This window comes from Chrysemys picta, chromosome 8 (assembly GCF_011386835.1).
Source record: "Chrysemys picta bellii isolate R12L10 chromosome 8, ASM1138683v2, whole genome shotgun sequence".
In the NCBI taxonomy this organism is placed as follows: domain Eukaryota; kingdom Metazoa; phylum Chordata; order Testudines; family Emydidae; genus Chrysemys; species Chrysemys picta.
Window position 1 is genome coordinate 76,367,162 of NC_088798.1, and position 26,525 is coordinate 76,393,686.

Here is a 26,525-nt window from a genome sequence, read left to right on the forward strand (position 1 = left end):
AACTTTTATGGTAGATGGACTTGTCTTATGTATCTTAATAAAAACTGGTAAGTCTCCCATTTAAGTTTGTGTTCTTAGAAAATAGTCTTACAGACAGGAAAATTTTCCATTTGACGACTTATGTTTTCAAATAATATTCTTATGTTGACCTTATCTAAGGTTTTGTATCCAAAGTCTTATTTTTGTACAGAAGTTTGTAGCATTCATTCCACAAGCCTTTGCATAAAGACCAATTTCACCTAGCAATAATAGATGTTTCAAATGAAATTTACATATATTTTGGACTCAATACATCTGCATGAAGGAGACAGTGATTACTTATGTCTCTGCTTAGAATAATCTCAGTTAGTATACCCAGACAAACAACAAATTCACACTTTTTGAAGTGTGTATTGAAACTACAACTTTACAAAACATTTAAAGTATGGTTTGAAAATATGATGCATCTCTTTATGCTGTATGTGATCACTAAAAAACACAAGCTATGGCAAAATAAACGGTTGGATCACCACTTATATAAGTGAGCTAGTCTGTAGAAAACTCAGCATGCAGGTTTATACCTAGGCTTGGGAAGATTCGATCTAAAAATCGATAGATATCAATAAATATCAATTTCCGATGACATGCTGAAATCGATGAAAAAATATCAATCAGTAGGTAACAGTGGACAGGAATACAGCCTCCCCCATTTGTGCCTGCAGGGACTGGGTGTCACTGGCACTGTGGTAGCATAGAGCGTACACTGCAGCCCCACTGTTATGCGAGTGAGGGAATGGATCTATGACAGACCTTCTGCAACTCTGCTGTCAGGGCCCCACTCCCTCACTTGCCAGCCACAAGTGTAGGAGTCATCCCCAGGCAGGCACTGTTCAGCAGCAGCACTCCATGGCCAGGGCTCATCGTCCTTCTCACCATCCTGGCTGGGAGGTCTCTGCTCTGCCAGGCCAGGACTGCAGCCTCCCCTGCAACTTGAGCCTGAGTGTCTTGGCCCTCTCAGTAGGCAGGAAGCCCCTGCAACACCACTTCCCCGCTGCGCTAACCCTAATACAAATTCTCTTCCCCTTGATATCTAACAATTGGGAAAAAAAGGTACAAACCAAAATTAATATTAATCGTTGAAATTAGAAAAAATTAAATCAATTTTTCCAAGCCTATTTATACTATAAAATGTGTTAACAGCTAAAACACCAGTTTGAAAACAAATTAGAAATTAAGCTAAAATTCGTAAAACTGGTAACTTCAGTTGGTTTGTATGACCTTACCTCAATCAACTTATTGGCATGTTCACGGAAAACCTGTGCATACTCCTTAACTTCTTTTTCATTCCCATTCTTGGCAGCTTCAATCAATACTAAAAGAGGAACGTTGGTTTCCAGAAAAGAATCGGACACATGATCCATAACAGCTTTGCGGAGCTAAGAATTAAAATGAAAATTAGTTGGGTTTTTTTGGCACAGAGTTCAACTGCTGTTTTCTTGCATCTTATTAACAAGAAAATATTTGCCACAATAAGGATCTTGAATATTTGTTTTGTAATTGCTCCCTCTGTTGCTGTGTGTGACCAGGGCTTTCTCTATTGGGGTTGGCCATGCAGTTTTTGCACCAATTTAATCAAACTGGTTAAGTCAGTGCAACAACTCATTTGGGAACATTAATATTTATTTAAAATGTGGAGATATTGGCTTAGCTTCAGTGACTAAATCTGCGCTTTTTCTGCTGAATATTAAAATCAACACCATTATTTTTGTATTTAATTCAATGTAAGGATTTTGAAAAGTTAAAATAAACTCAACTCTCCTATATATTTTGCTACCTCCACATTTGGTTTTAAAGTGAACTTTTTCTCCTTTAATAGTGAACTGTCCCTAAGTGTTACCATTATACACACTCTTGCTGCAGGTGTACTTGTTTGTAATTTGAGTCCAAAATGTTTTATTTTAATTCAACATCCAAAATATCTTCTCTGTATGGTTATCTATAGGGGATTACAATTCAAACCCTAATACTGTCACCCAAACAAAGCGCTGCAAGCTTCTAGCTTTCAATGAACTAGGCAAGAAAAAAAGAGCAAAACTACTGCCATTACAGAACATAAAGTACTCAAATAAACAAAACATTTCCAATAGGGAACATTCAGAATTGCAGTATTTCTATAAACACTATTACAACATTACATTAATATTTTATTCATTCTGTACCTGTCTACGCAGGTCCCTGGTCTTTTTAGTCATTTTGTCTATTGCAGAATTCAATGCGTCACTTCTTTCTTTGCGTCCAGCCTGTATAGCAAGAGAGGCTAAGGTAAATACAATATTTTGTGTTGGACAGGAGACAGTATTCACTTCTTTAAATAGTAAGAAAAATAGCAGGTTATACCAATACAAAGCAAAAAATGACCTTTGGATTCACCTCCTTATTCAACAAGGCTATTGGTGTTTCTTTTCATCTCATGCTTTCCTTCCGCTACATTTTCTCCTTAGAGGAACTATGGGAGAAGTTAGAGGGGTTTTCAGAAGTCTAAGCTAGAGACTAATCCAAAAAGTCTTCAAATACAATGTCTTGGATCCCTTCTTGATCCATCTGACAACCACACAGTTTCTTGTGCTGGATCCACTAGGATTCAGACTTACAGCACGTCCTGTATGAGAGCTCTGATTAAGTCCTGAAACTCTTAAAACCTCCATCAGAAAGCATGAACGCCCATGGCTCTGACTCTCACCTTGATATAAAAAGATGCAGACAGTACACACCCATTTGATGGCTGACCGTCACCCAAATATTTTAAGTATTAAAATGGTTAGCCCAAAGTGGTCACTCATGGGACAAGAAGCATTCCGTAAAGAGTTTTGCATTTTACATCAACCATAGTGGACAATTCACATGTAGCCAAAACCATAAGCCACAATTTAAGTACTTTTAAATACAGAAAGCTTAAAAAAGCATTTAAGTTCAACACAAACATCAATATAAAAATCCAACACCAATCTCAAAACCAAAACCCATGTAAGGAAGAGCAGAGGATTCCATAAGTAGGGATCTAGGCAGTGTTGCAAAGGAGAAATAAGGTTACAACTTGGCTTTGATTAAGCAGACATGAGGCTGAGAGAATACTGAGCTCAAATGTAATCACTTATATTAAGAAATTCTAACAATGATCTTAACACATATGGTTAGTTTCTAGTTCTGAATATACAGTATATAGCTTTAAACTAGCCTTTAAGCAACCACAAAGCAATTTTATGAAGTTCTGCACTATGCTCAATGTAATTATACTGCTGAGAGAAGAAGAGATTAGCCGCCATTAATGTATGTGTACGCTGAGAAAAGAACACATTAACCACCATTAATGTAAGTGTATGCTAATTATCAAATGATAGGTTGATTTGGAAGATTTGGATCAGCAACTTTGAAATCTTAATCAAAGATCTGGAGTTCTGCATAAAACAGATGTTATGTGATTGATGGGATTAACCCCAACTGGGAACAGCAAGGCTGGGTTTATTTTGATCACTGTTGGGTGCATGTCCACACTACAAACTAAAGGTGACCTATGTTAGGTTGACTTACATGTCCACACTGCCCTCCTTCTCTCAGCGGTGCATGTCCTCACCAGAAGCACTTCCACCAACTTAACAGTGGCCAGCTCTCAGCTCCCCACTCCCTGCCAGGAACCTGGGCACAGGGCACTGGGAGCCCAGGCAGCAGCCAGGCTCTAGTGCAGGGGTCGGCAACCTTTCAGAAGTGGTGTGCCGAGTCTTCATTTATTCACTCTAATTTAAGGTTTCACATGCCAGTAATGCATCTTAACGTTTTTAGAAGGTTTCTTTCTATAAGTCTATAATATATAACTAAACTATTGTTGTATGTAAAGTAAATAAGGTTTTTAAAATGTTTAAGAAGCTTCATTTAAAATTAAATTAAAATGCAGAGCCCCCCCAAGCGGTGGCCAGGACCTGGGCAGTGTGAGTGCCACTGAAAATCAGCTCGCGTGCTGCCTTCGGCACGCGTGCCATAGGTTGCCTACCTCTGCTCTAGTGGGAACCCTCCACCCACTCTGGGGTGACTGCCCGAGCTGAGAGTGGCTTTCTTGTCAATTTCACAGCTCCAGCGCAGAGCCGTGAAATTGACAACAATGACAGCCAACAGCCAATGTAAGTAATCCAGTGTCTACACGACAGGATTCAGGGGGCCTGGGGTCTTTGGCAGTGGTAATTTTTACTGTCCGAAGGGGGTTATGATGCAATGAAGTTTGAGAACCCATGTTCTAACCACTTTAACTTGAAGATAGAAACCCAAATATTTGGGTATTCCATGAAGTAAAATTTAACTTATGTACAGCCTCAAGTTGTTCCAAAATTAAAATGAGAAGCTGTAAATTATTTCCAGTTTGTTAGTTTTACAAAGCACTCTCAAGTACACAGGCTCTAGGCAATGCTGAATAAGACCGCTGAATATGCACCTACTTTGCATAAAATGAAGCATATTTCAGCTACCCATATTTTTAAGAGGTGAGGGTCCAAGCAACCAATGCATCATTTTACCGCAACCAGTGAAAAATGGAACGCTGGAAGTTGGGACCCATAGTCTTGTTGGGCCATATTTGCATCAAAGCCACTGGCAGAATTCTAGTGCAGTTTAGACTACATAAGTCTAGATTCATACATAAGGGACCACGAGGATCATCTAGTCTGACCTCCTGTATCACCCAGGCCGTAGAATTTCACCCAGTGAGTCCTTCATCCAGCTCAGCAATTTGTGATTGAACTAAGACCATGTCTAAGGTTATGTTTATATTGCACTTTTGTCGGTCAGGGGTGTGTAAAAAAAACAAAAACGACCAAAAAAAAGTTTTGACAAAAAGTGCTGGTGTGGACAGCGCTTTGTCAGTGGGAGAAAGCTACTGCCCCTCATTGGGGATGGTTTTATTTTGTCAGCAGGAGAGCTCTCCCATTAGAAAAAGTAAAAGCAATGTCAGTATCTAGAGGACTTTGAGTTAAGAGTACACCACCATGAACCTATCATCTATTCTGGGTTGAGAACAAGATTTGTGGATGATTTGACTTTGAGAAATCAACATCCTCAGCTGTGGGTTTGCCAACTTCATTCAAGAGGGGAGTGTTTGCCATCACTTTTTAGCTTTAAATGGGGGAAGGAAAAGTTCATTAAAACCTTGAGGGGAATAATTCATTTTGCTCAATTACAAAGCGTTAGGTTTTTTTAAGCTCTATTTGGATAAAAAAAAGCTAATCAAGTTTTCCTAAAGCTGTTAATCTCTCAGAAAAATTTATAACCAGCCTGTAAGCTAAAAGTAGCACAGAAATTAGATGGTGGGGGCCAATGGAGGGATGACCATTTAAAGCAGCAAGGATTGGTAATGCGCATTAATATATGGTAATTACCCAGAAACCCATTTATTTTCTAACCTGAGCGTAGCTGTGGTTCCTTAATGAGAACTCCAAAGGAAAAGAAGACTTGGTTAAATTACAAAAACCTACAAGTAGTACAGTAGAAACTCACTAGTGTGCGAACCAAAGCAGCTTCACCAGCTATTTAACAGATCTGTAGTGAGAGCTCATAACTAAGATACCATTGCTTTTAATATTTGAACTAAAGTATTTGAACTAAAGTATTTTGACTGGTAGATTGAAAAATCAATTAAACCAAAACTATATTTACTGGAATCTATTTTGAAAGAGGGCTTTTCTTTTTCAAAATAGATAGCTTGTCTTGTGAATTGTAGAGTGAGCAAACTGGGTAATATGCAAAATGTCCCAGTCAAAATTAGTGAGGTTCTTTTTTGAGATTAGTGTTTAGCACACCTTCCTTTTGGCCGGCCAGTACTGAAGGAAGTTTTACATAGAAGCACACCTCCAGATGCAGCAATTTCACCATGAAATGCTAGCACAGCTCATTACTCTGGGAGTGCTCAGTCTATCATGGTTTAGCAGACACTTTCCTAGAAACTTGAACAGTTTCCTTAGCACTTCACTTACATCTGGGTCTAAAAAGGATAACCTTCCACACTCCTTCACTATCCTAGCATACTGACTGTAAACAATTCCAGATTGTAAAATGGTACTTTGACCTGACTGAAGTTGGAGGTTGCATGTGTGAAAGGGATAACAGGTGAGAAAATGCAACAGTGCTTATAAATCTGGAGCTTAAAGATTCTGTATCTTTCCACACACCTCCAATTTCTTTATACACTACTTGTAGGGCATCTGCTAATACTAATCTACAGTTCACCAAAACATACTTCAGAGAGCTCCTTCATTCCATCACCTCTTTGCTTCAGCAAGAATCTCACTTAAACAAGTATAATTGCATCTTACTTCTTGTATGGCCACCCCCAAAGTCTCTCAGGCCTGGTCTACACTAGCAGGTTATGTCGAATTTAGCAGCGCTAAATCGAATTAACTCTGCACCCGTCCACACAACAAAGCTATTTAGTTCGACATAGAGGTTTCCTAAATTCGACTTCTGTACTCCTCCCCAACGAGGGGAGTAGCACTAAATTCGACATGGCCATGTCGAATTAGGGTAGGTGTGGATGGAAATCGACGCTAATAGCTCCGGGAGCTATCCCACAGTGCACCACTCTGTTGACGCTCTGGACAGCAGTCAGAGCTCAGATGCTCTGACCAGCCCTCAAGAAAAGCCCCGGGAAAATTTGAATTCCTTTTCCTGTCTGGGCAGTTTGAATCTCATTTCCTGTTTGGACATCGTGGCGAGCTCAGCAGCACTGGCAACGATGCAGAGCTCTCCAGCAGAGATGGCCATGCAATCTCAGAATAGAAAGAGGGCCCCGGCATGGACTGATCGGGAAGTCTTGGATCTGATCGCTGTGTGGGGCAATGAGTCTGTGCTTTCAGAGCTGCGATCGAAAAGACGTAATGCAAAGATCTACGAGAAGATCTCCAAAGCAATGACAGAGAGGATACAGCCGGGATGCAACGCAGTGCCGCGTGAAAATCAAGGAGCTGAGACAAGGCTACCAGAAGACCAAAGAGGCAAACGGACGCTCCGTATCCCAGCCCCAGACATGCCGTTTCTACGAGGCACTGCATTCCATCCTAGGTGCGGCCGCCACCACTACCCCACCACTGACCGTGGACTCTGAGGATGGGATATTGTCCACGCCCGCTTCCTCTGAGATGGTAGTGGATGGGGAAGAAGAGGAAGGAGATGAGGAGGACGAGGCAGTCGACAGCGCTTACAACGCTGATTTCCCAGACAGCCAGGATCTCTTCATCACCCTCACAGAGATCCCGTACCAACCGTCCCCAGGCGTTAACCCGGACCCAGAATCAGGGGAAGGATCAGCCGGTAAGTGGTTTAAACATGTAAACATTTATTTATAAAAGAATATTAATATTAACTGTGGCTTTTTCATGATTAGATTGTCCTAGGCACTTAAAGTTCTAGTCTTTGGCAGTGCAACTGCTGCAAAAAAATCTAACAATGTCCGGTATATTTTGATTGGTTTGCCCTAGGCGCTGTACTGTTTAGCCCTTGCCAGTGCAGCTACGGTAAAATTCGGTCAATATATCCGATAAATAATCCTCATGGGACATCTCCATGAAGCTCTCCTAGAAGTAATTGGAAAGCCTTTGCATGAGGTTCCTTGGGAGAGCGGCCTTGTTGTGTCCTCCGTAGTATGAAACGTTTCCGCGCCAGGCTACCATCAAGTACTCCGGTATCATTGCCTTGCACAGCATGGCGGCATACGGCCCTGGTCTTTGGAGGCTTTCCCGAAGAATGCGTTCTTTGTCGCTGTCTGAAATGCGCATCAGAGTGATGTCGCTCATGGTCACCTGCTTTGAATTAGGGCAATGTTAGTATTGGGACTGCTTCCCTGTTCCTTTACAGAACTGTAACCGCCGGTTTACAGCCATTCGGTGGAGGCGGGAGAGGGGCAGCATAGAGGGATCTTTCCCGGGGACAGCCGCGAGGGGGTGGGACAGGGGCAGAATTCATGCTTGCCGGATTGCTGGCAGCAGGAACTGGCCAACGCTAGGAGCATTGCTTTGAACGTGAAAGTAGGGCAGTGCTATTATTAAAGTTTTAAGCTGCCACAAGTCTACGGCTTACCATGTCAGCCCGCTACCCAAATTCTGCTGTGCTGTTCCGATTCTGTGATCTGCACTGCAGGACCCCAGGGACTGAATGCGAAGGCCGAAAATTCGACCTTGTCCTGAGTGCGCATGTGATAGGTGCTGTGAATGGTCTTTTTCCACAGAGAAAAATGTTTGGGTGAACAAAGAAAATAGTCTATCTTTCTGAGGAATTCACTCCCTTTTTCCCATCCCACAGCTGTGGCTGTCTCCCGACCTACCCTGTCATCAGACTCCCAGAGGCTGTCGCAGATTAGGCGTAGACGGAAAAGGACACGGGATGACATGTTCTCTGAACTTATGGGCTGCTCCCGAGCCGAGGCAACCCTGCAGAGTCAGTGGAGGGAGAACTTGTCCCAATACCAGCGAGCACACAGCGAACGGGAGGAGAGGTGGCGGCAGGAAGACCAGCAGGCGACTCAAACACTGCTTGGACTAATGAGGGAGCAAACGGACACGCTCCGGCGCCTTGTAGATGTTCTGCAGGTCCGGAGGCAGGAGGACAGAGCCCCGCTGCAGTCTATGTGTAACCACCGTCCCCCGCCACAAAGTCCCATACCCCCCTCACCGAAAGAAGGAGGGGCTGCAGAGCCCGTGAAAACTGTCACTCTACCCCTGCAGACTGCTCAAGTGGCAGGACGCTGTCATTCCCCAAAATTTGATAAGTCCTTTCCTTCCCGCATCACCCAATCCCCCATCCCAGTTTCATCCCCTAACTGTCCATTTGCTAATAAAAAATACGTTTCTGTTAATTGCTGTTTCCATCATGCTTTTTTAGATGACAGTCTGTTTTAAGGGGGGGAAAGGTGGTTGGTACAGACACAGGGGCAGGTTCAGCAGCAGGTCACACACAGAGTGCAGTCACTAGGCACCCTGGTCAGTCTGGGAGGTGGTTTTCATTGTCTGTTGGGGGCGGGGGGCTATGAGATTTTTTGGCGGTGGTAGGGCGGTTACAGATCTTATGCAGCGGTCCTTATCCTGGATCACAGAGCCATGCAGCAGGGAATCTGTAACCGCCCTCCCCCTGCCAAAGTCACATAGCCCCCACACACAGAGCCCCGAACAGGAGGGGTGGCAGGCTCCGTTCAAACAATCAGTCCGCCAGTGCGGACCCCTGTAGAAGCAGGAGCCTGGCATTCCTCGACTTTAGAAGCGTCCTTTGCATGAGTACACTACACCCGCTCCCCACCACAGTCTGCGTCCCAGTTTCAACACTTTCCCGCGAAAACAGTAATAAATAAAACGTCGTTCATTAACAAATTTTCAGTGATTTTATTTTTAAATGTAGGTTGGAAGGGGGTGAACGGGGTATGAAACTGGAGAGGATTGTGAACAGTCACTGGGTAAAGAAACGGGGGCAGGTTCAGCTTCTCTGTAAAACAACAAAATTGTCACAGGTTACCCTGCTCACTCAGGAACCTAGCTTTCAAAGCCTCCCGGATGCACAGCACGTCCCGCTGGGCTCTTCTAATCGCACGGCTGTCTGGCTGGGCGTAATCATCAGCCAGGCAATTTGCCTCAACCTCCCACCCCGCCATAAAGGTCTCCCCCTTGCTCTCACAGAGATTGTGGAGCACACAGCAAGCGGCAATAACAATGGGGATATTGGTTTCGCTGAGATCGGAGCGAGTCAATAAGCTTCTCCATCTCCCCTTGAGACGTCCAAAAGCACACTCCACCACCATTCTGCACTTGCTCAGACGGTAGTTGAAGAGTTCCTTTTCACTGTCCAGGGTGCCTGTATAGGGCTTCATGAGCCATGGCGTTAGCGGGTAGGCTGGGTCCCCGAGGATCACTATAGGCATCTCGACATCCCCAACAGTTATTTTGTGGTCCAGGAAGTAAGTACCTTCCTGCAGCCGTCTAAACAGACCAGAGTTCCTAAAAACACGAGCGTCATTAACCTTGCCTGGCCATCCGACGTAGATGTTGGTAAAACATCCCCTGTGGTCCACCAGTGCTTGCAGCACCATGGAAAAGTAGCCCTTTCGATTAATGTACTGGCTGGCCTGGTGGTCCGGTCCCAGGATAGGGATGTGAGTTCCATCTATGGCCCCACCGCAGTTTGGGAATCCCATCGCTGTGAAGCCATCTATGATCACCTCCACGTTTCCCAGGGTCACTACCTTTGACAGCAGTACATCAACGATTGCCTTGGCTACTTGCATCACAACAAACCCCACGGTAGATTTGCCCACGCCAAAGTGGTTCGCGACTGACCGGTAACTGTCTGGCGTTGCAAGCTTCCAGAGGGCTATGGCCACTCGCTTCTGGACAGTCAGCGCTGCTCGCACCCGGGTGTCCTTGCGCTTCAGGGCAGGGGACAGCAACTCACAAAGTTCAAGGAAAGTTCCCTTCCGCATGCGAAAGTTTCTCAGCCACTGGGATTCATCCCAGACTTGCAGCACTATGCGGTCCCACCACTCAGTGCTTGTTTCACGTGCCCAGAATCGCCGTTCCACGGCATCAACATGACCCATTGCCACCATGATGTCCACGGCGCGGGGTCCCGTGCTTTGTGACAGGTCTGTGCCACTCTCAGACTTCATGTCCTCATTGCGCTGCCGTAGCCTCCTCGCCCGATTTCTCAACATCTGCCTCTGGAAAAGGTGGCTGATACGGTGCGAGGTGTTGACAACGGCCATAACTGCAGCGATGGTCGCAGCGGGCTCCATGCTTGCAGTGTTGTGGCGTCCGCGATGTCACTCAGCAGAAAAGTGCGCGAACTGATTGCCCGCCGGCACTTTCAGGGAGGGAGGGCGGTAGAGACGGTTGGATGACGACAGTTACCCAAAACCACCCTCGAAACATTTTTTCCCCCAGCAGGCATTAGGGGCTCGACCCAGAATTCCAATGGGCAGCGGGGACTGCGGGAACTGTGGGATAGCTGCCCACAGTGCACCGCTTCCAATGTCGACGCTTGCCCGGTTAGTGTGGACTCTCACAGTCGAATTACTGTCCTTAGTGTGGAAACACACGTTCAACTTTCTAATATCGATTCCACATATTCGATTTAAGTGACATCGAAGTACTCTCGTAGTGTAGACATACCCTCAGTGGTACTCTTGCTCCGTTCCAGATGTCACCCCCTTTGTGGGATAAGAACATAAGAAAGGCCATACTGGGTCGGACCAAAGGTCCATCAAGCCCAGTATCCTGTCCCTGACAGTGGCCAATGGCAGGTGCCCCAAAGGAAATGAACAGAACAGGTAATCATCATTAATTCTCCAAGAGCAGTACCAAAAAGGAAGTCTTTGCCCTTGGTTACTCATGAACTGGTATACTGTGGAATGAATGGTTTAAAATCTGCAGCTCTTGCCCAGTAAAATAAGTTAAAAGCACAGGTGACTACAGATTCATTACGCAACAGCCAAGATCATCACATATTTTGTGCATAAGAAGTCAGTCAAATTAAGACCGCATATAAAGCTTGTCTTCCCCAGCTCCTCCCTCCCAACCTCTTCATCTGAATAACCCTTTTATGTAGCCAGAATAAGTCTAGAACCAGATGTGCTTGCAGGTAGATGATGTATCAGCCTAGGTTTTTGTTTCTGATTTTTGCACATGCCCATTCTCCCTTTCCTTTTAAATGAGCTCATCACTAACCCAATTTCACTGTAGTACATTTAAGCAACACCATGTGTCTAGTAATATTACCACCTCCATATTTTTCCAAACATTTGTGCTAATTTTCTTTGCCTTACAGCTGCATCAAAGGAGATCCTTGCCTTCACTTTTTAACAAAGTATACTTAAAGAGCAGTAGCAAATATTCTTTTATATAAATCTGAAGTACTAGCGTCCAGCAAAAGTTAGTGAAGTCGTTTTTTTTAGACAGAACATCAGTGTTCTCTCCAATCATATCATGCCACACACTTGAATGCAATCATAGTAGCTTCACATAGAAAGGTAATAGTTAGCTTCTTCAAACCTGAAGGCATGAGAAAAGTCACCTAGCTTAGACACAACCTAGATCATGTGAAATTAGCATATTTATTGTTCTTAATACATTAGGAAGGCTTCCACAATATGCCAATTTGTCAGCATAACTATATGGCAATGTCAGCTTCAGGGTTCAATTGTACACAAGGACAAATGGATATAAACTGGCCATCAACAAGTTTAGGCTTGAAATTAGATGAAAGTTCTAACCATCAGAGGAGTAAAGTTCTGGAAAAGCCTTCCAAGGGGAGAACTGGGGGCAAAAGAGCTTGGCTACAGGACAGAGCTTAAGTTTATGGAGGAGATGTTCTGATGAGACTGCATATAATGGCATGTAGCTGATCTGCGACTGCTAGCAGCAAATATCTTCAACGGCCAGTGATGGGACACTAGAAAGGGAGGGCTCTGAGTTACTAAAGAGAATTCTTTCCCAGGTGTCTGGCTGGTGGATCTTGCCCACATGCTCAAGGTTCAACTGATCACCATATTTGGTGTTGAGAAGGAATTTTCCCCTAGGTCAGACTGTCAGAGACCTTGTTTCTTCCCCCCCCCCGCGACCTTCCCCTGCAGTATGGGGCAGTGGTCTCTTGCAGGTTTAAACTGGAATAAATGGTGGATTCTCTGTAACTTGAACTCTTTAAATCATGATTGAGGACTTCAGTAACTCAGCCAGAAGTTAGGGACCTATTACAGGAGGGGGTGGGTGAAGTTCTGTTGCCAGCATTGTGCAGAAGTACAGACTAGAAATCAGTGTTGAGGGCCTTTTCTTGTAGCCACAACTATATTGGCTGTGATTTTGGGGGGGGGCGGGGGGAGCAGTGTCCCCTCTCCCAGGGCCACCAGCAGAGGTTGGGCCCTGTCCCCCTCCAGAGACACAAACTCTGGAGGTGCAGGCAGCTGGTGAATTCCCCACTTTCCCAGGGGTAGGGGTGGCAGGCTTTGGCCATGGGGCTTGGGGCTCCATCCCCAAGCTCACCACTGCTGCCATTGTCCCTGGGCCCTGCTGCCTCCCTGCCCACCTCCCCATTCAGGGCTTAATTTGTCCCAGGGCTTCCCAGAGCTGAGTAAGTCTGCCGTGAAAAGTGGTATTAACAAACATACAAATATCACTTTTCACAGCAGAAGCCTTACCAGGTAGCAAGCGCAACCAAAAAAGCAAAAGAAGAAGGAACAACCAACCAACCACCACACCAACCAACCACCACCAACCAAACAAGAAGCAAAGCACCGTATTTGTGTTTCTATTCTGTTTAGGTCCAGTAAAGAATAGAGAGAACTGTAAATTATGTATTATGAAGTCTGAAAAACCCTACATAAATAAATTACAATGATTTGGACATATTTATATTTATTTTTATATTATATTTATATTTTTATATTGATTTGTTTTTCCTAAAGTTAATTATTTTAGGGAAAATGGTCAGTGCGGCCACCAGCAAGAGTTGGTGGCCGCACTATGAGGCCACCAAAAATTTGTTGTGAGAATCCCCTGGACTAGATGATCATGATGGTCCGTTCTGACCTTAAAGTTTCAGTCTATGTACTTTTCTGGTGGATTCCTTTACCATTGCATCCAGTTCTTCTGAAAAAAAAAAAAAATCAAGGTGTAGGGTGAAACTGAATTCTTGTGAGGCCTTTTTGGTACCACTAGTGTTACTGGGAGAGAAATGTTGTTTTCCCCTTCCCAAATATACACCCTTTCAACTTTGCTGCAAAATACTTGTTATGGGAGAAACCAGTAGATGACACTGCTACTCATAGTCTTAATTTTTTTTTTTAACATGCAAGCAAGTTTTCACGCTTACAAGTAGAGCTGTGTTGTTAATTTTGCAAGCAGCAGGAGCTTATTCTCTGCTTTTAACTAGAATCAATTCTGGAAGCACAGTGGACCCCTGGGATGTGGGCTGAGATTCCTGAAAGAAGGGACTACCTGAATACCTAGAGACTACATGTCACTGATTTCTGAAACAGAAAGCCAACCTGCAATGTGCCAAACATCAACCACTACATGGCAGAAGGGCAACATGCTTCACGAAGAAAAAGAAAACTGCTTTATTGCATTTGTACAGTAATCCTCCTAAGCATTAGTTTAACACCACACTAGGCTTGTGTAATTCTCATCTGTGTTAACCGGTATCACCACCAACGTGATACTGGTAGAGAAGCAACACAACTGATCTGAAAGAAATCTGAAAGAATAACTGGTAACATTCATAAGAGTTACACAGGATATCAATTCTATGCCATAACTCAACTTCTGAATATAGAATGCCATATTCTTGCAATGGCAGTATGAATTTTACAAAGATTACAGGTAAAAATCCTTCAAAAACAGAATTTTTTTTATCTAGCTAGTTGCTATGTCATACGTCATTTCAGGTATGCTTTCATAGTGGCTCCTTAAGGAAAAAGGCAATTCAGTGCTTATGCTGGGTATATTTTTGTTAATCAAAATATTTAAAATAGTTAATTCCATTTTTAATTAGCTTGTATGATTTGTTTGCAAGTAATGCCTTCTGCAGGGGTTCTCAACAAAATTTTTGGTGGACTCAGTGTGGCCACCAACTCTTGCTGGTGGCTGTGCTGACCATTTTTCCTAAAATAACTAAATGTAGGAAAAACAAATAAATATGCATATACACATGTCCAAATTTGTGTAATTTATTTATGTAGGGTTTTTTCAGACTCAGTAATAAAAATATTTTACAGTTGTGTCTATTCTTTACTGGACCTAAACAAAATAGAAACACAAATCAGGCACGTCACATGTTCTTGTCTTTGTTGTTGTTTTGCTTTTTTTGGTTGTGCTTTTTCTTCTTCTACTACTTGCGATCTGGTAAGTCTTCTGCTGTGAAAAGTGATATGGGTATGTTTGTTAATACCACTTTTCAGAGCAGAGTTACTCAGCCCCAGGAAGCCCTTGAACAAATTAAGTCCTGAATGGGGAGGTGGGCAGGGAGGCAGCAGGACCCAGGGACGATGGCAGGGGTAGTGAGCCTGGAACCACAGCCTGCCACCATGTAGACAGAGCCTGATGCCCCGTGGCCAAAGCCTGCCTCCCCTATCCCTGGGAAAGTGGGGAAATCACCAGCTGCCTGCACCTCCAGAGTTTGTATCTCCGGAGGGGGGCACAACCTCTGCTGGCGGCCCTGGGACAAGGGCCACTGCTTTCTCCCCCCCACCCATCAAAGCCCAGATGGCTGTGGCCGCAAGGAAAGGCTCTAGTGGCCGCATTTGAGAAACACTGGACTAGAGCAAACTTGGAAATACTTAGTGTAATTTAATACACCACCAGCATGCTTTAATTTTCTTTATTATGGTCAATTAGTATTCATATGGCTCTCTCTCACACCCAAACTTCTACTTGATGCCTCAATGAAGTCATAGCTCTGTTTAGAGCAGAACAGTTCGCCACAAAATGACAACTTCACTACAGGATCAAAGAAAATGAAGAGTTAGGGAAAGAAGGCACATAGCTTTGTTTAAACACAAAACACTTTATAATCAGGGTTATTGCTTTCTGAAGTGTGGAAAGAATTTTTTTTGTTTTTAAGTCCTGCATTTGAGTTTCGCACCTTCCCTATCATTATGAAAGTCCCTTAAGGCCATCTTACATTAACATGAAAGGTTTTCCTTTTCTGCAGCCCATGCATTGAAGACATTTCCATGTCACTGTGTGGGGCTCAAAATGAATAGGCTGTTGTAACAGTTTAAAATGCACCTCACTGCATTATAGCTCCAAGTCACAGGGTAAAGGAATTTAAAAAAAGAGATAGCATACTCAAGGAAACAGAAGAGGAAAGTTAAAAACAAAATTATCCGGGTTAAAGCAGCCTTACCAAAAAATAGCCATGAAAATTCAGCAGCTCATTTACCCTGTATTATCAGTTATCATTGAAAATAAGTGGTAATTTTGTGTGCCCTAGGTGCATACAGCTAGTCAAGAGTATAGTTTCTCTAAATCTGGTTGAATGTGTGAGCTCTTGATGAGAGACACTGACTGATCAGCGACTGTGCAGGCAGACAGCTTTACAAGCTTTCCCAAGAACACAGTTCTACCAGTGCATCTTAATTCTAAACATGCAACATCACTGTTGTTCAGGCCTGGACGTTCTGTCGCACAGATTCCCAGCAAAACTAATGTGAACTTCTATTCACAGAAGAAAAAAAAAAGCTTACTAGTGACTGAAGCGAACCATCAAACTCCTCACCACCTCAAACGTGATTTGAGCCCCAGCCTGAATGCAGAGTACACAACATTACCTCTGCCCAATCCCCAGAAACATCAACAATCATCTGCAGTTTTGTTAAAATTGAGAAAAATATGATTTTGAAAGTGCGGAAAATCTAATTTGATTTTAAGGAAAACAAATTTCACACACTTGAAGATAAAGTTTTATTTTTTCAGAGATTTGTCATTCTTAATCGTAAGTTTATTATTTTCTTTGTTACTTTGGAGATGTGAACAACTTGGAATATGGGGAAGTGAAGCTAACAATATCTAAGCAAAAATGTTTTCCTCCTTGTTCATTCTAAAGACAAAGAAGGAATGTAGTGGTATACAGCTCTAAAATGCCAGATAATTCACTTCACTGTACCAGTTGGTGCTAATCAGCATTCTCCTATTACTACTCAAACAGTATGTGCGCATTCCCTATTAAAGTTCTTTTTGTGCAAGAAAATACAATTCAAAATGAGCAAGAGCCAGCATTAAAAGACCCTTCACAATTCTAGCTGTACACTGCTTGAGGCTGTCTGAAGATAGCAAGCAAAATGTACTATAGAAAAAACATTACAAATCATTCTTACTCCTTGAATTGTATGGATGAAGTGTTCCTTACAGTTGATTTTTCCCCTCTATCAGTAGTTTAACAGGATCACAGTATGCACCATAATGCTTTAAAACAGAAAAGCTTCTGGAAAACCCAAACAAAAGGAACGTCACTAGGTGACGTCAGCCTATATACAGTTCTGTGTGGTCGCAGCGCATAAGCAAATCCATTCTTGTACCGTTTCCCTGAAAAGCTTTTCAGTAAATGCACTCATGCTACTACAGGAGCTTCTCTCAGCAATAAGCCACCCATCTGCCATCAACAAGTTAAGACTAAAAGAACCCACAGCCGCGGAAAAAGAACGTGAGCTTCAATTAAACCACTGAGCAGTCACAGGAGGAGGAAAAACAACAACTTATATTCAGCATTGATTCCACAATTACAGACCTGTCACATGAAATCAAGCCAACGAATTTAAAAGGAGTATTTTGAGAGAGTATGGTGGATTCAGTCTTACACTAATATCGAAGGACACTAGAAAACAGTAAATTATTCAAAGGCTGTCTTACATTAGAGCCTTTTACAGACTCACTGCGTTGAGTCTAAAACTACGACTGAATGCAACCTCCAATGTACTCGAAAGAATGGGTAAGTTTACACATTTATATATACCTTGTATGATGAAAAACAGTTATGCTTCAGAAAAACAGAGATACCAAAAACAGATTTTCTGAACTGAAGCCTTTTAAAGGCTTGTTCACATTGTCACTTGTAATCTTCAATAATGTAGATAAAGATTTGTATCAAGGACAATATTTAAGTACTCTGTATTCAGTAAGTTAGTTCTTAAATTCCGAAGTAGCTTTTTAGAGATGCATGAAAGTAATCTGCAGTGAAATCTTTCACCATAATGTTCTAAGTGTACATGATCTGATAAGAATATCCTATCTTGTTGTTTCCCTAAATTATATTCTGCAGGCTTACATTTCAAGTGGCCATTAGGGGCTCCTATGCTGGCAGCACTATATGCAATGAGTATGGTTTTAAAATTGCTGCCTGCCTTGGGCATGGCTTGTCCACCAAAATGTCGCTGTGAGAAGCTGCTCTTTTACTGTGACTCTCAGGGGTTTCACTCAGTGCCAAACACCACTGACAAGGGCTCTCTAGGTTTGTCACTGAGGCACAATTATATTTCTGAACTTGAAAGGGATCAATTTGCAAGCTTCAGTCAACTTACTTGGCTTCACTTAGATCATAATCAAATTGCAACAGTAAGAGAAGATTCTTTTCAAGGACTATATAAACTTAAGGAATTAATCCTAAGTTCAAACAAAATCTTTTATTTGCCAAACACAACTTTTAGCCAATTGCTGAACCTGCAAAATTTGGACCTCTCTTTTAATCAGTTATCCTCTCTGCATCCTGAGTTGTTTTATGGACTTCGCAAACTGCAGACCTTGCATTTACGTTCCAACTCCCTGCGGACTATCCCAGTCCGCCTTTTCTGGGACTGTCGTAGTCTGGAGTTTCTGGATTTGAGCACAAATCGCTTGCGAAGTTTGGCTCGCAATGGATTTGCAGGATTAATCAAACTGAGGGAGCTTCACCTAGAGCACAACCAGCTGACAAAGATTAATTTTGCTCATTTCCTACGGCTAAGCAGTCTGCACACGCTCTTCTTGCAGTGGAACAAAATTAGCAACTTGACATGTGGGATGGAGTGGACCTGGGGCACCTTAGAAAAGCTAGATTTGACTGGAAATGAAATCAAAGCCATTGATTTGACAGTTTTTGAAACTATGCCTAATCTTAAAATACTCCTAATGGATAACAACAAGCTAACCACTCTGGATTCCAAGATCTTAAATTCACTTACATCCATAACTACAGTGGGCCTCTCCAGCAATCTGTGGGAATGCAGTCCAAAGATATGTGAATTAGCCACATGGCTGAGTGGTTTTCAAGGTCGGTGGGAGCACTCCATAGTATGCCACAGCCCAGACCACACCCAAGGAGAGGATATTCTAGATGCAGTTTACGGTTTTCAGCTTTGCTGGAATTTATCAACTATTGTTACATCCATGGTTACAAGTTACAGATCTCCAACTACTGAGTATACAAAAAGAATAAGCTCATCAAATTTCCATATGGGAGACAAAGAAATTCCAACTACTGCAGGCATAGTCGTTACTACTGAAGAACATTTCACTGAACCAAACAATGCCATCTTCACTCAACGGGTAATTACAGGAACAATGGCTTTATTATTTTCTTTCTTTTTTATCATTTTTATAGTGTTCATCTCCAGAAAATGCTGCCCTCCCACATTAAGAAGAATTAGGCAGTGTTCAATGATTCAAAACCACAGGCAACTCCGATCCCAAACACGGCTACATATGTCAAACATGTCAGACCAAGGACCATATAATGAATATGAACCCACCCATGAAGGACCTTTCATCATCATTAATGGCTATGGACAGTGCAAGTGTCAGCAGCTGCCATATAAAGAATGTGAAGTATAATATCTACAAGTCATCAAAAATTAAACCAGATAAGTAACCTATTTTAAAATTGATGGGGACTTGCATATGATTCTAATTTTTACAAATGTTGACATAAACCTTAATTTTCCAAACTATTTAATGGAAGCATTGTTTTTGAAGTGGTGCAGTATTTTAGAGGTTTTTTTTTTTTTAAATAAAACCATATTTTCAGTGTTAAAGCAATGATTACATTAAATTTGCACTCAATGTTTGAAAGTCAAAAAGATGCTCACCTCAAAACATGTAAAATGTTTCATGTTATGTAATTATATGACTATGTGTAAACATTTATACTTAAGTCTCCATAGTCTACTTTTTCTAATGAAAATAGTCTGGATGAAAGGAATCTAGATAGATGCACACAGATCTGTGAGGGAACATGCATTACATTTGTTCCACTGTAGCTATGTGATCACAAACATTCCAGTTGGCTCGGTTCACTTTTCAAGGTAGACTTACAGGAAGATTTTCCTTTTGTGATAATCTGACTCTAAAATCTACAATCGGAGAAGAATGGGAAAGGGATTTTTCAAGTGTATTGGAGACTGGTGATTTTAAATACTGTTTTCCTACCTCCATATCCATAGTCAGCCTTGCCTAAATGTATCTTTGCTAAAGCTCACAGCAAATTTGCAACACAGCAGTTTTATACAGTTACAAACTGACTCTCCAAATGCTTACAAAGTACTCAAGTGCTTATGTAGGAAGGCTTGATACAATGCAATCAATTCTAAGTATTAAATGTGTTTAACTCTTATTAGACCTCTGGTTTGACTTGATAATTGGCATAGCTTTTCAAATAATTTAGGCAAATTATTTGGGACTATGAATGAAGGGTATTTCAACAGCTTCTCGTGTGTAAATACTCTGAATGCAAATTTTAATTAAAAGTAAATATCAATTTTGGGGTAAAAAGGGACTCGGGAGGGAAGAAGCCTCTCCTCTCCTCCCCATAGCAGTTTCTTCATCTTGCCTAGAAGCTATTTTCATGCACTAACGCGACTGGTTTCTCTGGAGACAGAATTAGCCCCTGCAATATAAGCTTTCACTTATCCTATTCTTGTGAAACCCCCAATCTTCCCAAAGTCAAAGTAGTTAAACTTTTTTATTTAATTGTTCAGTTGATAAAATTATAATTAGCTTAGAAAGTATTTAATTGAAAAATGTTTCATTTTATTCTTCAGTGATATGAGATTGAATTTAACGTCGTATGCTATTTGCATTTTTTTTTTAAATAAAATTACTCACCTTGGAAACTCATTTTCTTTTATGCAGAAGTAGCATGTGCTATAAACACTATTATGAAATTACATGTAAATATTTGGAGATCTATGCAGCCACAGTGGTATCAGACACCACAAATAAATATAAAAATTACAATATTTTTAAGAAAATTGCTCAAATATTGTAAACTTTAACCAAAGTTACTAGACCGGGAGGGGTGGGGAGAGAAGAGGAGGGAGGGATTTATATATATAAATATGTATATATATTTAAAATGTGTTCTGTGTCAAATGCTGCAGCGTTCGACAATTGGCAGCAGCACACAACTGGAGAAAACAATTCCTCAGTGTTGACATACTGTAATTACTGATTTATTCAAGGTATGTTAATTATGTGTTGTACCAAACTTCTAAAAACTTTTACAACAGATAAGCAAACAGACTTGTGCAGCGACTATCACTCAGCATTATGTTTACACACACACACACACACACACACACACACACACGTACGTATGTATTTAGGGTACAATTATACAACATTGTGATGTTTTATTGTGAAAGGAATAGGTCTCAGATAAATACATGGGGCTTCAGATAATTTTTCATAAATATTTTTAAATTACTCTTATGCTATCCACATGCTTCCTATCCCCTTTACGTTACATGAAACTGCAGTGTCATAAATTAGCAAGAAAAAAATATATACATTTTCTTATTCTCCATGATTTTGTATTCTATTAAGGCAAGTGCATTCAGTAAAGACTAGTTTCCTATAATTTTTTTTAATGAACCCATTTGCTGTTAGAATCCAAATATAGACTGATTATCTTGCATTACAACTATCCCAACTACTTTCAGCCATATAGAGTACCTTCTATGCAGACAGAGGAAGTGGTAGGAGGAGGAAGAGAAGGGGATGTTCACATGATTAAATCCCACATGCAGTGAGAGGCCAGATCAAAGTTGAAAAAGTAGATTTACTGGCACCAAGTATATTGAACTACTTGTGATAAAAGATTTATTTAATCTTATTAAAATATTAAGTGCTCATGGCCCTTCGTTTACATCTAAGCTTCAGTCTTTCCCTCCGATATGTGAGCGGGCATCATTTCATATCTTGTTAAAAATCTGTGCATGTCTGTGAAAGCACAATAGCTTTACTAGCTATACTGGTGTAAATTATTGGGTATTAGCGGGCAGGATCAAGCCCTTGAAGCGCTAGCTTTCAGAAAAGTCTTTGCAAGTGCACCCGTAGGTGCAAACAGATGTGCTCAGGAATTAGAATCATTACAGCAGTGGTGGGTAGTCAAATGCTTTTGCTATGGTATCCCCACGCAGGAAGGCAGGGCTAATTTCTGCTGCACCCAGCCCCTAACACAAGCGTATGTCCTCTCCTTATCCAATAAAATCCTACTGTTGTAGCATGGTCCAAAAGTCACTTGAAATACTTCACTCCAGTGTGGAGAAGGAAGTAGTGGGTGGGGCTATGGCTGTCATGCTACCCCTAGGAATACGTGGCTGTGTTGCATTTGCAATCCTACACAAGAGCCCTTATTAGCAGTCATTTTTAGCATAGTTTACAGTCATGATTAAGGAAGGCTACCAGGCTTCCAGCCTACCTTGTCAACAGGGCTATGTCTAAACCCATTCCACTTGTTTGCCATGCTCCAAAAACCAACAGAACACTGTTTGCCCCCAACCATTAGTAACCATTATCCTCTCTAGAATTTCAGCACTCTCCCCTCCCTCAGACCTCCAGGAATCAGCTTTCAGCCAATGCACCCACCCTCCTTTTGAACCAGTACTCTAGGCTCAGCCTTGGCTACAGATGGTAAAGCAGTAAAGCACACACACAATCTAATGCCATGTAATCTGTGGAGGCAAGATAAGATTTAACAGCCTCTGCATGACCCATCTTAAACAAAGTGATCTCCCAACAGCCTCAGAACATAATTGCCACTCCCTAGCAGCATTTAGCCTTTGACTTGAGAAGTCAACACCCAATATTCAGTGAACGACTATTGGACGTTCACACATTAGACCCAAGCAGTGAATATTACACCTCTACCCCAATAGAATGCTGTCCTCTGGAGCCAAAAAATCTTACTGTGTTATAGGTGAAACTGCATTATATCGAACTTGCTTTGATCTGCCGGAGTGCACAGCTCCCACCCCCCCAGAGCACTGCTTTACCGCGTTAAATCCAAATTCGTGTTATATTGGGTCGCATTATATCAGGGTAGAGGTGTAGCAGGCATCATATAATCTAGATTATGTCAAATGCTGGCAATGAAAATTTAACCAGGTTTCTCTAATAATAAGCAGTAAGAAGCGAGCTATGCCAGTGTCCTATGCAAGAACTCATTAGAAGGAGCAATTCCAAGTGACTTTTTAAAATTGTTTTCCATTCTCAATTGTTTGTGGCTCCATCACCACAATAATTTTCTTTCATTTGGCAAACACTTATTTCTTGTGTTTCTTAGTGAGCGCAAGCCAAGGTGGTTGGTTTAACTTGTGTTCCAGTAGCAGGAGTAATGACCACAATCTACGTTCCATCTTTTGGTTACTGAGTCTATGTTCAGATGAACTGCACGCAGTCACAGCTCCTGTCACGTTTACTTGGAATTCTGGGCGCTTAGCACTTTTACACACACAAGTAACGTGAGTAGACAGTTTAAGAATTGCTTGTCATTCTCCAGAGCATTCTCTTAAGACCACTCACCCTCTGCTCCATTCGCCACCCAATTTGCTCATTCCTCCCACCCCAATCCCCCACACCTTCAGTCTCAGTAATATTTGAACCCAACACCTGGAACCAGTTTAAATCATAGTACTTGAGTGGACCAGAAATAAGGAAGAACAAGCTCTCCCATCTCTAGTAATTTCTCTGCAATGATGGATTTTTCCCCCACTTATTTTTAACTTTGAAGAACTGCCTGATAAGGCATTGGGTGAGTCAAGTCTTGTTCCTGTACTACTTGATTGAGCACTATCAACAGGAGGTTAACACTTATCAGATGCAAGGCTACCCGGGCCCACAACCATTGGGGGAATTAAGCTAGTTTTCAGTGACAAACTAGTTTATGTGAAAATCCAAGTGTTTGTGTCCACATCGAGCTACAGCCCTTTGAAGACAGTCACCTATTGCCAACACTTGAGAGCAGAAGTATCAACTTGCTTTTTAAAGACAGAAATCTGCACTAACACTTGTCTCCTAATGTGCCTAAGTTAATTTTTGTACTAGTTTAATGAAATGAAAGTTGATTGAATTTTGTAATTTGAGTAGTTTACATTAATCGAAACACATGAGTTTTTTAATCAATTAGGAAAACTAGATTTCATCTTCCACAGAAGTTGATTTCCACATAATAATGACGCTTCAGAGAGGGATGGAATCTTCCTTCTCCCACAGATAAAACAAAATCCAGTGAGGTTTATTAGTTGTGCCAATTCATTCATGTCCATTCCCCTTTCCACAACTAGAACTGAGGTTTATCCATAAACTGAGGCTGTCAGTTTTTTCTTTTAAACAATCATCCACTGACTGCTAGTGGTACAGTTAAAGGCCTTTGTGTAGTCAAGTTAGGGATCATGCATTTCATATTTTGTATTAAACACCTTTTTTAGAAAGAAGTACTAGGGAAAGGTACTAGGATCTAACCAAATCATATCTACTATCTAAGATAGGTAAATTCATACTATCTAATAAGGTCAAAACAACAAGCTTTCAGATCTGTGAAGCAAGCATATGAAAGGCTCCATCTCCCACACTTTCAACTAAATTCTTTCATGATGGTAAAAAAACAACAACAACAAAAAACAACACACAAACAAAAAAACACCCACCACACAGATTTTAAAACATTAGTGAACTTTTTCTACCAACATTGAGACCAGAGATTAAAAAGCAGAGTCCTGAATGCATTGTATTCAAGTCATGTTTAAGAGCCATTTTCTGGCGGGGGTGAAAATACAAAATGGAGTAAATTGAAGTGCAGTGTACAGAAAGATTTTGTTATTAAAACTGTGTATATCGTAAAACTGAATTTGCCTCTTTTTTCCTGCCTTCTCAAACAAATATCTAGAAATGTCCAGTTTTATGGTAATGTAAAATTAGTAGTCATACCAACTGTGTTCGAAAGAGTCACACCACTTCAAAGCAAACTGCTTAGAAATCTCAATAGTGACGTTTCGGTCAGTCTGTTTACTGTACACCAATATGTTGCTTTAAATTACACTTTATGGACTGAAAAAGTCTGAGTATCTGAACTCTTCATGCAGACTGATGCTTTATTGAGTCTAGAAAGTTTCTTGCAGAGGGAATATGAGTTAATGCTCATGAAAGGTGACAGATTAATGGCTCTGGAGACTGAACCCTTTGTACTCATCTATTTAATGTACAGCAATACCTTCCACACATCACTGACAGTATGCCTCAACCACAACCTTGGAGTAGCCATCTACAAGGTTGAGAGAATAGTTCCTTCCCTATTCTTGTTCAGTCCTTGGACTCTCTCCTGCCACAATCAACAATCAATGGTGCCAATTGGGGTGGTGGGTAATTCAGACAGGGCCTTATAAATTCAATAAGGACAAGCAACCCAAATCATTTAAAGATAGTATGTGTTGGTGGGTTGGTCTCAACTTTGAATTATCACCAAACAGAACCAGATATGAGTTGCTGACCTCAAAGAAAAAGTTCCATAGCCCATTATCACTGTCTTGAGTTATCCAGTCCAGTTCTCAGTACAGGTTACTTGTAGTGATATTCTCAAACACTGATTATTAAATCAACAAAGATGCTTTTCTTTCATCGTTTAAAGAGATTCAGAGTTGGCGGATGTTAGCTTATGTACTTTTAAAGAAATTTAGTGTCAATAACTAAATCAAGCAAACTTAAAATGACAGATAAAGTTTACTTAATTTGCAAACAAAATCTAAATAGTTTAATTGTAGCTACATTTACGATAGGAGAACATTTCCTTAAAGAAAGGTTTGTATATGCAAAACAATGAATAAAATAACTACTTTTTAAAAATGCAGAATATCAAAATGTTTACTATAGCTGGCTAACAACCCCCTAAATTCCTTTCAGCCTTCAAAAAACTGCATAACGTTTAATCTAAATCAATAAAGATATATAAATGGGATACTTAGAATTTTCCATTTAAGTCCTCCTATATGCAATTAGTAATAATTAAGGAACGTTATGCACAATATGATTAATGCTGTTCATAGTAATTTTGACAAAAATACTGCAGAACACCGAATCTCTGGCCAGAAATTCCTGACTAACACCTTAAAAAGAGAACTGCAAAAGTGATTTGAAAATTGAGGCAAATCTGATAATGTGCTGAAATACCCCAACAAACAGGAGGTGGGGTACATTCAACACAATCCTTAACATTAAAAGCTCCTTCCCCAGGCCTTTATCACCAATTAAAATATGCACAGAATACACTGTTAGATGAATTCAGCAAAAAAATAACTTACTTGGGGCATTAAGCACATTTTTTTTTTTTTTTTAACAGTTAAAGGCAACCATCAATATTGTGGAAGGGTAGGGAAAGCTACCAATAACTACTTGTGGCCTCGTCTATTCTTTCTGATGTATAAAAATCTAAAAACTGAAGCTTTCTCCTGCCTTAGCCTTCCAGACAGGACCCGAGTTTTCCATGTGAACAGAGATGACTTGAGAACTACTGAAGTGATATTGCAAGAGAGAAAAAAAAGTGAAAGTTGAGCAATTAAAACAAGGCAGTTTTGCAGAGACAAAGTGGATGAAATATCTTTTATTGAACCAATTTCTGTTGGTGAGAGAGAGATGCTTTTGGGCTCCAAAAAGTTGTTGTTCTTCTGAACAAAAAGAATAGGATATGACCTCACCTACCATGTGTGTCTCATGTTCTGGCACCAACATAGCTAC

At 41.2% G+C, this 26,525-nt stretch overlaps 2 protein-coding genes across 2 annotated transcripts in view; one reads left to right on the forward strand and one right to left on the reverse strand.

Annotated features, from left to right (window-relative positions):
* CTNNA1 (catenin alpha 1) overlaps nucleotides 1-26,525 on the reverse strand; it is a 214,369-nt gene that overhangs the window by 81,970 nt on the left and 105,874 nt on the right. Inside the window, exons 8-9 of the mRNA XM_065555883.1 lie at nucleotides 2,199-2,279; nucleotides 1,263-1,415 (exon numbers count right to left, since the gene is read on the reverse strand). Of these exons, the coding sequence (XP_065411955.1) occupies nucleotides 1,263-1,415; nucleotides 2,199-2,279 (234 nt within the window). The remainder of the gene's footprint in view (nucleotides 1-1,262; nucleotides 1,416-2,198; nucleotides 2,280-26,525) is intronic.
* LRRTM2 (leucine rich repeat transmembrane neuronal 2) lies at nucleotides 17,023-20,629 on the forward strand. Its single transcript, XM_005280788.4, has 2 exons — nucleotides 17,023-17,475; nucleotides 17,806-20,629. The coding sequence occupies exons 1-2, from the start codon at nucleotides 17,472-17,474 to the stop codon at nucleotides 19,350-19,352; spliced, it is 1,551 nt and encodes a 516-aa protein (XP_005280845.2). The 5' UTR covers nucleotides 17,023-17,471; the 3' UTR covers nucleotides 19,353-20,629.